The sequence below is a fragment of the Notolabrus celidotus genome, chromosome 9, assembly GCF_009762535.1.
Source record: "Notolabrus celidotus isolate fNotCel1 chromosome 9, fNotCel1.pri, whole genome shotgun sequence".
Taxonomy (NCBI): Eukaryota; Metazoa; Chordata; class Actinopteri; order Labriformes; family Labridae; genus Notolabrus; species Notolabrus celidotus.
In genome coordinates, this window is record NC_048280.1 from 5266906 (window position 1) to 5279006 (window position 12101).

A 12101-nucleotide genomic window follows, 5' to 3' on the forward strand; every position below is an offset into this window, starting at 1 on the left:
CTAATCATAACCCTAACCCTAACCCTAATCATAATCCTAACCCTAACCCTAATCGCAACCCTAACCCTAACCCTAATCGCAACCCTAACCCTAACCCTAACCCTAACCCTAACCCTAATCCTAACCCTAACCCTAACCCTAACCGCAACCCTAACCCTAACCCTAATCATAATCCTAATCCTAACCCTAACCCTAACCCTAACCCTAATCGCAACCCTAACCCTAACCCTAATCCTAACCCTAATCCTAACCCTAACCCTAACCGCAACCCTAACCCTAACCCTAACCCTAATCCTAACCCTAACCCTAACCCTAACCGCAACCCTAACCCTAACCCTAATCATAATCCTAATCCTAACCCTAACCCTAACCCTAATCGCAACCCTAACCCTAACCCTAACCCTAACCCTAACCCTAACCCTAATCCTAACCCTAACCCTAACCCTAACCGCAACCCTAACCCTAACCCTAATCATAATCCTAATCCTAACCCTAACCCTAACCCTAATCGCAACCCTAACCCTAATCCTAACCCTAATCCTAACCCTAATCCTAACCTTAACCCTAACCCTAATTGCAACCCTAACCCTAACCCTAATCATAATCCTAATCCTAACCCTTACCCTAATCGCAACCCTAACCCTAACCCTAATCATAATCCTAACCCTAACCCTAATCATAACCCTAACCCTTACCCTAACCCTAATCATAATCCTAATCCTAACCCTAACCCTAATCGTAACCCTAACCCTAACCCTAATTCTAACCCTAACCCTAATCGCAACCCTAACCCTAACCCAATCCTAATCCTAACCCTAACCCTAACCCTAATCGCAACCCTAACCCTAACCCTAACCCCAACCCTAACCCTAATCCTAACCCTAACCCTAACCCTAATCCTAATCCTAATCCTAACCCTAACCCTAATCACAACCCTAACCCTAACCCTAACCCTAATCCTAACCCTAACCCTAACCCTAATCGCAACCCTAACCCTAACCCTAACCCTAATCGCAACCCTAACCCTAACCCTAACCCTAGGGTTAGGGTAAGAATGGTTTTGTAACAGAATAAATGCACAAAATTGGGCATTATAAGGCTTCTCATAAAAACACTGTTAAAGGGTTTTTAACACAAACCATTAGTTTTTGCAAAGTTAAGGTAAAACACACGGATACAAAAGATCCTAAATCAAGAGCCGTTCGGGAGTCGAAAGAGCCGGCTCTCCTTTGGGGGCCGAGTCAAAAGAGCCGACTCTCTGAAAAGCCCCAACTTCCCATCACTAAAGCGCATGCTTACTACCATTTGCACTCTTAGATACCCTTGGAACTATTTGTATTGTAAAACGTATCAATGTGAATACTTCAGACCTGTACCATAGTGATAAACAGATAACACTTCAATTTGAATCAAGTAAAGGGTCATTTCATTCCTTGTGGACTCAACATGACAGCATTTATACTTTTCAAGTAATTGATCTTAAACGCTTTCAGAAAATTAACAGTAGCAAGACTTTCATATCCCTTTGAGCCACCAAATGGTATCATAACAATGGTGTATGCTGTTTTGTAATGACAATGCACAATTTTATAATTTATTAGAAATTATTCAAATTATTTCACGGACCCCCACGCTATGGTTCACGGACCCCCACTTTGAGAAGAACTGAGCTAGAGTAGGGTAACTGAGCTCTCAGCCTGCAGAGAAAGTTGTGAGGCACAGACCTCCAAGCTCTCTGCCTGACTCCACTGGTCACACTATAACTTAAATATAAGACTCTTTGAATCAAAAGAGCACTCTATAAGGTTAATGTACCATAAAACATAAACAATATACCCCTGTTTTCTGTGAATGCATGATTATGAAGTGAAGTTGAAAAGATGTGAAAAAGGTTGCACAGTGTCGCTGTTTTTTCCAGCACAGCGTGGACTCAACTTTCAATGAATGGGGATGTGTTTTGTTAATCGGGTCAGGTCAAACGCAGCCATGTTGGAATCATTTTCCAGGACTATATGTGATTTTCCAGGACATTTTACTTTTTCTCCCATTTTCCAGGTTTTTTCCAGTACTGGAAAACTGGTCAACTGATTTCCAGGTTTTCCAGGACGCGTGGGAACCCTGCTACATTCCTCCAATCACATAATAATAAGCTACTGGCCATCATGACATCACACGAACAATTTACAATACAATCTGAAGACTCACACAAAGGACGAGGACGTTCATGAGACGGTCCACGCTGGTCCTCTTGAAGGTGCTCTTTCCACAGTTCTGCATCAGCTTCGTCTCCGGACCTGCAGAGGACAGTTCAAAACAAGCAAGAGCTCAAAAGACGCTCAATTACAAACCGTCACTGTATCTTATTTAAGAGGGATGATCAGGTGTCTGTAAAGAGTCTGTCCCACCTCCAAACAGCACCAGCCCAAAGCACCACTCTGTGTTCCTCAGGGTGCAGCCTCTCAGCAGGATCTTCTCGTTGTCCAGTGGGTATTTCTGCCCAGAGAAGGTCAGTGTCCCTTTGAAGCGGTCGAGGCGGTTGTTGGGGGGTTCACAACGCACCTCACCTTGAAGGAGACGAAGAGGGCACAGGTTTTGAACTGGAGGTTTTTCCAAAATAAGATCCCACAGCTTCAACTTGAAGAGAATAGACCTTTTCTGTGTCCTACATGCTGATGATTTCAGGAACAAGAAGTCTGTCCAGAGTCTTACCGTTAAAGTCGGCCAGCTTTTCAATGTCATCTCCCAGGTCTCCTGTAACAGTCAAAGCCTGTCTGACCTTCAGATTGGTCTCTCTGAGGAAGAAGCGAGAGAAAGAAGGAGGAGAAAGGAGGTAAAGAAAACAGGAAGGGGTGAAGTTGGAGTGAAAATGACGAGGGGTTTGAAGAGAAGAGGTGAAAAAGGAGGAAAACAAGGCAAGCAGGACAAAATTACAAACAATGAGTGAAGAATCCTTTGCATGGTACACCGTGAAGGTTTGCTGAATTAGCTTTATAATAACGTAGGGTAAAAATGAACCAACCCATCCAGCTCGGCGGTCTCGATGTAGACCAGGTTAAGTGGTTCACTGCTGGAGAGCAAGAGGAGGTCGGCCTGAAAATACAGCGTCACACAAACATTACTGCAAAATCTGTAAGCAATGATCAGGATAAATACTGAGATCTCTGGTGATGAAATTCACAAGATCTGTTTCTGATTTATCACTTTCTTACTTTAACGGTCAGAAAAAAGTAAAGTTCTTTCTATTCTGAATATTGCAAACTCAAAAACAACATTTGATTCTCCCAAGATTTTTATCAGGTAAGCAACAGTCTTTACTTTCTTTGCACACATGAACAAAAAAGTTTGCATAAAAAAGCTCTTCACAGAAGATTACTAACGAGACACTTTTAGACCACTCCAGGAAGCAAACAAACACTGACCGCCAGTGTTGTTAGTGAAAGCTCTCAGATGAATGCATTCAATGAACACGCTCATATTTTGGTGAGCGTGAACTAAAGTGCTAAGTTTGCAGCTTGTGAACGTGAACTAGCGTGAAAAAACGTGAAGTAGCGTGAACGTGAACCTGAACTAACGTGAACCTGAACTAACGTGAACCAAGGTGAACTAACGTGAACGTGAACTAACGTGAACGTGAACTAACGTGAACGTGAACTAACGTGAACGTGAACTGACGTGAACTAATTTGAACGTGAACTAACGTGAACTAATGTGAACTAATGTGAACTAACGTGAACGTCAACTACCGTGAACTAATGTAAACGTGAACGTGAACGTGAACTAACGTGAACTAACGTGAACTAGATAGTGAAATAACGTGAACTAGCGTGAACGTGAAGTAGCGTGAACGTGAACCTGAACTAACGTGAACCTGAACTAACGTGAACCAAGGTGAACTAACGTGAACCAAGGTGAACTAACGTGAACGTGAACTAACGTGAACGTGAACTAACGTGAACGTGAACTAACGTGAACTAATGTGAACTAATGTGAACTAACGTGAACCAATGTGAACTAATGTGAACTAATGTGAACGTCAACTACCGTGAACTAATGTAAACGTGAACGTGAACTAATGTGAACGTTAACGTGAACTAACGGGAACTAGCGTAAACTAATGTGAACGTGAACTATATTGAAATTGAACTAACGTTAACTAACATGAACTAACGTGAACTAACATGAACTAACATGAACGTAAACGTGAACTAACTTGAACTAACGTGAACTAACATGAACTAACATGAACGTTAACGTGAACTAACGTGAACTAACGTGAATGTTAACGTGAACTAACATGAACGTTAACGTGAACTAACGTGAACTAGCGTGACCTAACGTGAACTTACATGAACGTTAACGTGAACTTACATGAACGTTAACGTGAACTAACGTGAACGTTAACGTGAAATAACATGAATGGTAACGTGAACTAATGTGAACTAAAAAACTTAAAGTCTAAGGAACAAGCCAGTGAACCCAAGATACAAACACCATGAAGATGTGTAAACAGAAGAGGAGGGTACAAAGAGGAGATGTTTTCAACTGTTTACTCACAGTGACAAACTGGTTGTTTTCCAGCTTGATGATGTCTCCCACCTGGACGTCCATCCATTTCTCACTGCGCAGTCTGAGGACAGGAAACAGGCTGGTGAGTGTTTGGACTCTGTGACTGCGTGTGTGCGTGTGTGTGTGTGCGTGTGCGCGTGTGTGTGTGTCAGAGAAAGGTGTTTTTTTTCTGTTATTAGAGGACTGTCAGGAAATAAACTGAGGTCGTCCTATTATTAGTCCTCTCCTTCACTGCCTGTTCCTCACAGTTTCCTGGATCGTCTGTCAGACAATAACAGCCTGAGTTTTTGCAGGAATAGAAGTATTTGATGATGTTAAAGGCTTTCCATGTCGTGTTTTAGTCCAAACTGCTTATCAAGATTCAAACCGAAGACATCTTTCTGGCTTGTTACTTCCCCTAACTACTGTAATAAGAAAAGTGTAATAAAGATGCTGCCCTTTGGTGACCTCTGGAGCTGATTTGACAGAGAAGTGATCTCTAATTCAGACAGGTGGACTCTTTGTGTTTAAGTTTTACCTCATGTATCTGTAACTAATGGTGGCTGGGAAGTGCAATGCAAATTTACAAAGGATGAAACACTTTTGCAAAGTTGGAGACAAATTTTCTCTTTGGAAAACACTTTTACAAGCTGTGAGATCATTTTACAATCGAGGGAACAACCGGTACCGACCTCTTTATGTAAAGCATCTCTGAGTACCCAGAAAAGCGCTATATAAGTCCTATCAATTATCATTATTATAATTATTATTATTGATACTTTGGTCTGGAATGAGACTTGACCCTATTTGCAACTATGACCCTCCAGATCCGGAGCTGAGTCCCTCCAGGCACAAGCAAAGACAGGAACAGCAGGCATGCAAATATTTGTATGTAGTGTTTCCTGGTGCATCTAAAAATAACACAGAGGCCTTGAGTGGGAGTGAAACCCTAAACATTTGTAAAGGTAGCTTCTGACTGTTCTGCCTTCAAAGATATGTAAACAAAATGCTCATCTCACGTCATAAAGTTAAAATACAATGATTGTATGTCCTCTTTCTTGTTTTCTTCGTGCACCTAAACACAAAGAAATCGTTGACTCTGTGGAGTTAAATTACACATGGGGGAATGCCTGTGATATTCGTAAGACTTAATATCTGTAAATATAAAAAGCAGCTCTTTGAAAATAAATATAAATGAAATGAAATAATTTACTACAGCATGCTGGCACCATAGGTTGTCAGAAATGTCTCAAGGTGGTGTGGTGCAGCCACAGGAAGCAGCTTGCTGGCAGGAAGCGCTTGTTTTGTATCCTGTTGACCTGATGTCTGCAATTTCAAATATTTGAGGTATGCTTGATTCCTAATTGGCTTTATTCCTCCTCTCTGAAAGTTGGAACAAAGTAAAACTTTGACTGATCTTTTCAGGGCGTCTTAATAATAATAATAATTCATAGGATTTATATAGCACTTTTCTTAATACTCAAAGTCGCTTCATAACAAAACTTTAAGGGCACTAGAAAGGATCCCTGAGGAACACCTACCTGTACAGAAAAGTCTAATCACCTTTATGTTGCTTTTAAAAAACCTGGATGTCGATACCTGAAACTCTGTGTGAATGGGTGCTGGTGTATTTCCAATGACTCATCATGCAAATGAAGAACTTACTTTCTGTCGATAAGGACTTCAACTTTTCTGTTGTTGACCTGATTGTCGCTCCTGTGGCGATTCTGAAAAAAAACACACAAAGACACAGAACTCAGAAAAAAGCTTGAAAAAGGCAACACTAAATATGACAGCAGCCGGGTGCATCACAGACCAAATAACATAAGCCCCGCCTCTGGCAAGGCAAATAGCCAATCACATTTTAGAATTTAGAATGTGGCATTGGGGGTGGCCAATGAGATTTCAAGGGGGCCCTTGAAGGTGAAATATTGAACCCTTAAAGTGTTTTATTGATTAAGATTTTTAGAGGGTTAACACACAACTTTCCCTGCAATAACTGAAACAATGAGATTATTTTTTTCACTTTGTAGATCCAAAAGTCTTGGAGGAAATCTGAAAAGGCAAATATAAACCTCTATCTGATGAATACAAAATTAACTCGACATAAAACAAAATCCTCCTTCTATCATATTATTATGATAAAAGCTGAATAAACCCCTTTTTATAAACATATCCCAGAGCCTTTCCTGATATTACCTGATATTTATTTTTATATATTTGAGTTTAACAGTTTTAAAAAGAGTATTTTAAAAGAATTGTACTTCTTTGAAGGTAATTTTATGTCTTTTAAAATATGTTTTATTACTCGATCTTGTCTTGTGTGATTATATGACAAGCTTGTTTTATTTTGCTGCTCATATTAAAGCACTTAGTAACCTGTTTTTTGAAAAGTACTATATAGATACAATTACTGTTATTATTATTATTATTATTATTATTATTATCATTACTATTATTATTATTATTATTATTATATCAGAATAGTCATTATTATTCCTTTCATTCTTATTATCTTCATCATCATTTTTATTATCATTATTATTATTATTATTATTAACATTATTATTTTTATTATTATCATTATCATCATTATTATTTTTGTCATTATCATCAGTAGGATTATTATCACCATTTCTATTATTGTTATCATTATATATTCATCATTATTATTATTACTATAATATCATTTTTAATCATTATTATTATTATTATTATTATTATTATTATTATTATTATTATTATTGTTATTATGAATAATAATAATTATTATTATGAATAATAATAATATTAATAATTATTAGTAGTAATATATATTTTTTTATTACATCTGAATATTGTATCTTCATTAATTCTCTCTTGGGTCAGTGGGTTGTGGCTCCCAAAGTGGCTCCTCTCACAGCAGCTTTCTAAACCCTGTTGTTGGATTTTTCAGTGTTTGTTTTGCAAGGTCATCCACCTCGCCTTACATGGTCAGTGTTGAGTTTCTGTGAGCGAGCTGAGATCAGATCAAGCCTGAACCTGCCCGGTGACTTCACTCAGGGAACAGATGGGCACCGACGCAGAGCATTTTAGGATCGCCAAACAAAAAGAGTCTTGTTCTCCTCCAGCTAATAATTAACCCGTGACTGCACTCATTTCCTTCTGGTGGTTTTTTGGTGCCCCCACCCAAACCCACAAAAACACACACATATCATTACGCATTAACTGACCATGGCAGATTAAAACAAAAGTGTTCTGGGTACATCTTGCTCAGTTTCAGTTCCCAGAAAGCGATGGATAAAAAATAACTTTAACCTTTGAGTAAAAAACAACATCTACTTCCTCATTAGCAGTGGGGTGTCAATGGTGCTGGAGTTGGGAGCCCGGACTGAAGGGGACTTCTTTTATTTCTTAATCAGTTTCAGTATGGCATCATTTTTTGTCTTGATCCCAATGTTTTAAAAACCTAACAGATGAAATCGTCTCTTCTGCAATAACATCCCAGAAAAAGTTGAAATCCCTAGATTTAGACTGGTGTGAGGAGTTTTAACAGGAAATGAAAGAGTCTGAAAAGTGAGCTGATAACTCTTTATGACCTTTACAAGCAAACATGACCATCAGGGAGAAGGTTTCTAATGTTCATATTGCTTGTAAACTCTGCATGGGGTAGGTGTCAGAGAGATAATAAACAGCACGCTGCAGAAACAGCCTTTGTTTACATTGACAATGTCAAAGATCCACAGCGAGGGGTATGTTTGACTGTTCAAAGAAAGCAAGAGGGGGCTCCTCTTGTCCTCCTTGTGAGGACAAAGCCAGCACAGAGATTAATTAGATATCTTTGTCCACAGGAGGAGCCAAAATCAACACAAACCAAAAGTTCCTCATAGGAGCTTTAAGTAGTCCACTATTTGCTGATGATCCTTTCTAGCCTCTTCAAGAGTGGGCTTTACTTCAAAAATGTCTCACCCTAAAGGCTGATTTATACTTCAGCGTCGCCCCTACACAGCAGGGCCTGACGCAGACATGAGCACCACATACTTGTGCGTCGATGTGTCCGTGTCGCGCAGCAATTCTCCACCCAAACGCTTGAGGGCAGTGTGGTCTCTCTGATAGCCGGTCACCTGCTTCCCGCCCAGATATGATCTCTGTTTACTTTTCCACAGCGATTCAGAGCGTGTTATGTTAATCTACAGCTGATACATGTTGCTGTTTATCATACAGACTGAGTGACCACCAGCTGGCTATAGAGACAGGGAGACACAATCAGACATGGCTGCCCAGAGAGGAGCGTCTATGTGCTCACTGCTCTACAGGGGACATAGAGACAGAGTTGCACTTCCTCCTCCACTGCAGCAAGTTCTCTTTACTAAGAGATTCCCACTACAAGGACATTACTAAAATGGTACCAAACTTCCCAACATTAACCCCTGAAGAGAAACTGTCAGTTCTCCTGGGGGAAGGGTCAGCAGCTCCTCTGGCTGCTAAATATGTGTCTGCCTGTCACAGCCTGAGGGACGCACCAGCCCATGGTGTTTGATTTTGGGTGGAGGTTTTGTGAGCGCGCCGCATCGGGTGAGGACATTGAGATATGCTGTATAGGTGACACCATCGTTCATTAATGCATATAAAATATGTAATATATGGTTGATATGTATGTGATGAATATAATATGTAATGAATATGGTGTGTGATTCATGTATATATGGTGAGTGTAATGTGTTGTGAATATATATAATGTATTGTATGAATTTATGTGCTTTGGCAATAAAATCTCTTTGTTCATGCCAATAAAGCAAATTTGAATTTGAATTTGACATGATTACATGAAGAATAGAGAGGAGGAGATGAAATACACGGCCGATGTGCAGCCGATGAGGAGGGATCCCTGAAGTGTTGTAAATGCAGGAAATACAATGCTGCCGAGCGGACCAATCACAGGGCTTGTAGTCCATGTTGATTCTACGGGTAGTTAAATTTTGGAGGAGGTGCACGTCAGCTACGTGTGTAGGCCTCTGCGTAGGTACGGGAGCTACGCAGACCTTCTGCCTAAGCTTTGCCGTCGATTTGACGCAGAAGTATAAATCAGCCTTAAGCCCTTCAAACTGCAGCGTTACTCACCTGACAAGATCCAAAATACATTTAGCTGTCTGTACTTTTATAGGCTTTCATCCTGGCAGTGGTGTGAACTTCTGGCAGGGACTCGTCAGGTAATATAAATATGTCTTATTCTGAAGAGATGGATGATTAACAAGCTCCTGCTGCAGCTCCATGGAGTGTCCAATGGAAGCAGTCAATTCTGAAAACTATGAATTCAAGAAGCAATCTGGGTCTGGTACAGTAAGTGACCTCAAATAGTCAGAGAGACCCAGGATATCTTCCATCAAATACAACTTGGTGCTAATGGTTGTTAACATGTCTAGAGGATTGCTTGGCCCAGCTAAGCCCCGCCCACCAAAAAACGTCTCACTGTTTACTGACGATCAAAGGGTCTATAGATTACAGAGCCTGCCTCCTCCTTATTAACAGTCAGGACATAAACTGTATATATAATGGGCATCATCTACCTCAGCTTAAAGTGAGGCTGCCACAAAAACTGCTCCCCCTAGTGGCTGACTGCAGTATAGGTCAAAAACTCAGTCTCCCCCATTCATTTGAATGGGGCTGCGGTCAAACTTTAAAAAATAAATACATGTGGTACGAATGTTTCTCACATCCTTATGCTGTGGTGATATGTAGTTAGTATTTGACTGTTTTCGGTTCAAGGCCTCTTTTTTCTGAAAAGTTTCTATTTCGTTAGTTATCAGAGGTTAAAAAACAGGGTTTTATATTTGGGTTTACTTTGATTGACAGCTGCTGTACAGAGAAACTCTGTAGGACTACGCTGTAGGGAGGAGCTTGTTACCGTGGAAACACACAAATTCCCTACTGCGCAGACTCTGGCTGCAGAAAATTTACAAGATGGCAGCTTATTGGAACGGGATATTTTGGCTTCAAAACTGTACAATGGGAAAAGGCAGAGTCATGCTGTCCATTATATATAAAGTCTATGGTCAGAAACATTTTAATCTAACATGGTTTATGTCGTCATAGGGAGCTCTTATCATGCTGATTTATCCTGGCTAGTTTATGATTGACAGCTCTGCAGTTTCTGTGTGCACTGAACTATCAGAGGAGAGGAGGGACAGCAGATGGAAACAATAGCAAACACTAACACAAGAGTCATTCAGCCTTCTTAAGCTGCAAGTGTCTTCTTCAAACTGTCAGAAGAATCTGTTCTCCTGAGGTTAGCGCCTGTCACGGGGGTGTTTGGCAGCAACAACTTTACCTTTTTGCTGTGACGCCGTTTCAAATAATAGAAATAAAACAGTTCCTGAAATTGACAGAAGACTAGAAAAAGAATATGTGTGAGCTGTTTGATACTGAACATGTGATAACACCGGTTACGTGCAGTGTGAAGTGTTTTTGTAAATGAGGCTGCTGATGTTTTTCCCACAGTCAGAGTGTAAACGTCTTTATCAGCAGAGTGAGATAACAGAAAATAACACTCAGTGGGAGTCAGTTTCTACAAAACCTGGACAAAAATATCCTTTACCTAACATTCAAGTAGTTCACGTAACATTTGAGGACCTGTCATCATGATATGATGAGCTTCGTTCTGGGAAAGCACTTACAATATCATCAGTGGCATCCTTGGCAGCGGTGACTGTCAACACGAGGACCAGAGGTACGACGGTGGTGAACCAGGACAGAGACGAGATCTGAGGGATCACCTGAAAACAAAAACGAGACACAAACAGAGAGTTCTGTCTTCAGTTCACTTTCATCTTAAGATCAGTTCTGCATGAATATTAAGTGAAAACTGCCCAAACTAATACATGGAATTCAAAGTGTTGAATTGCCAATGCAGCATCAATCTGCCTTTCCATCTCTCCATCAGTTTTAACCTCACTTGTGCAAAAGACCTTGAGGTACTCAAACTCCCTCATTTCAGGCAACGATTCGATTTTGATGTTTTTATTTCAAACATGTACAAAAAAAAATAAGAACATCGAAGTAAAAAACAAAAAATAACAAAAAAAGAAACAACAAACATAATTTAATGTGCAAAAAGGATCAGGAAGAAGTAAAAACTTAGTTTATTCAACCTCTACTCACTATCTATCTTCCATTATTACATGAATGCATTCATACAGAACAAGTCTTCATCTCTTGTGTTTATATTTACACATGCAATAGGAGAAGGAATGGGAGAAGGCCCCGGGGTAGACCCAGAACGCGATGGAGGGATTATATCTCCCGCCTGGTCTGGGAACGCCTCGGGATTCCCCAGGAGGAGCTGGAAAGTGTCGCCGGGGAGAGGGATGTCTGGGTCAATTTGCTTGGACTGCTACCCCCGCGACCCGACCCCGGATAAGCGGAAGAAAATGGATGGATGGATGGGCATGCAATAGATAGACATTTCTGGAGTCCCTGAGCTCCCTTGTCTCGTAGGTTCCTCTGAGTTGCTGCCGTAGACGTTCCAGACTCCAGGGGAAAGCTACAACTACTACTATTTTCTTTCTCATCACTATCAT

General features: G+C 40.5%; 1 protein-coding gene across 2 annotated transcripts in view; it reads right to left on the reverse strand.

The window, feature by feature from the left end:
• LOC117819545 (phospholipid-transporting ATPase ID-like) overlaps positions 1-12101 on the reverse strand; it is a 67038-nt gene that overhangs the window by 23661 nt on the left and 31276 nt on the right. For both annotated transcript variants that reach the window (XM_034692970.1, XM_034692971.1), the window contains exons 5-11: positions 11199-11297; positions 6211-6272; positions 4555-4627; positions 3020-3090; positions 2710-2792; positions 2406-2564; positions 2206-2294 (exon numbers count right to left, since the gene is read on the reverse strand). In XM_034692970.1, coding sequence (XP_034548861.1) covers positions 2206-2294; positions 2406-2564; positions 2710-2792; positions 3020-3090; positions 4555-4627; positions 6211-6272; positions 11199-11297 — 636 coding nt within the window. The remainder of the gene's footprint in view (positions 1-2205; positions 2295-2405; positions 2565-2709; positions 2793-3019; positions 3091-4554; positions 4628-6210; positions 6273-11198; positions 11298-12101) is intronic.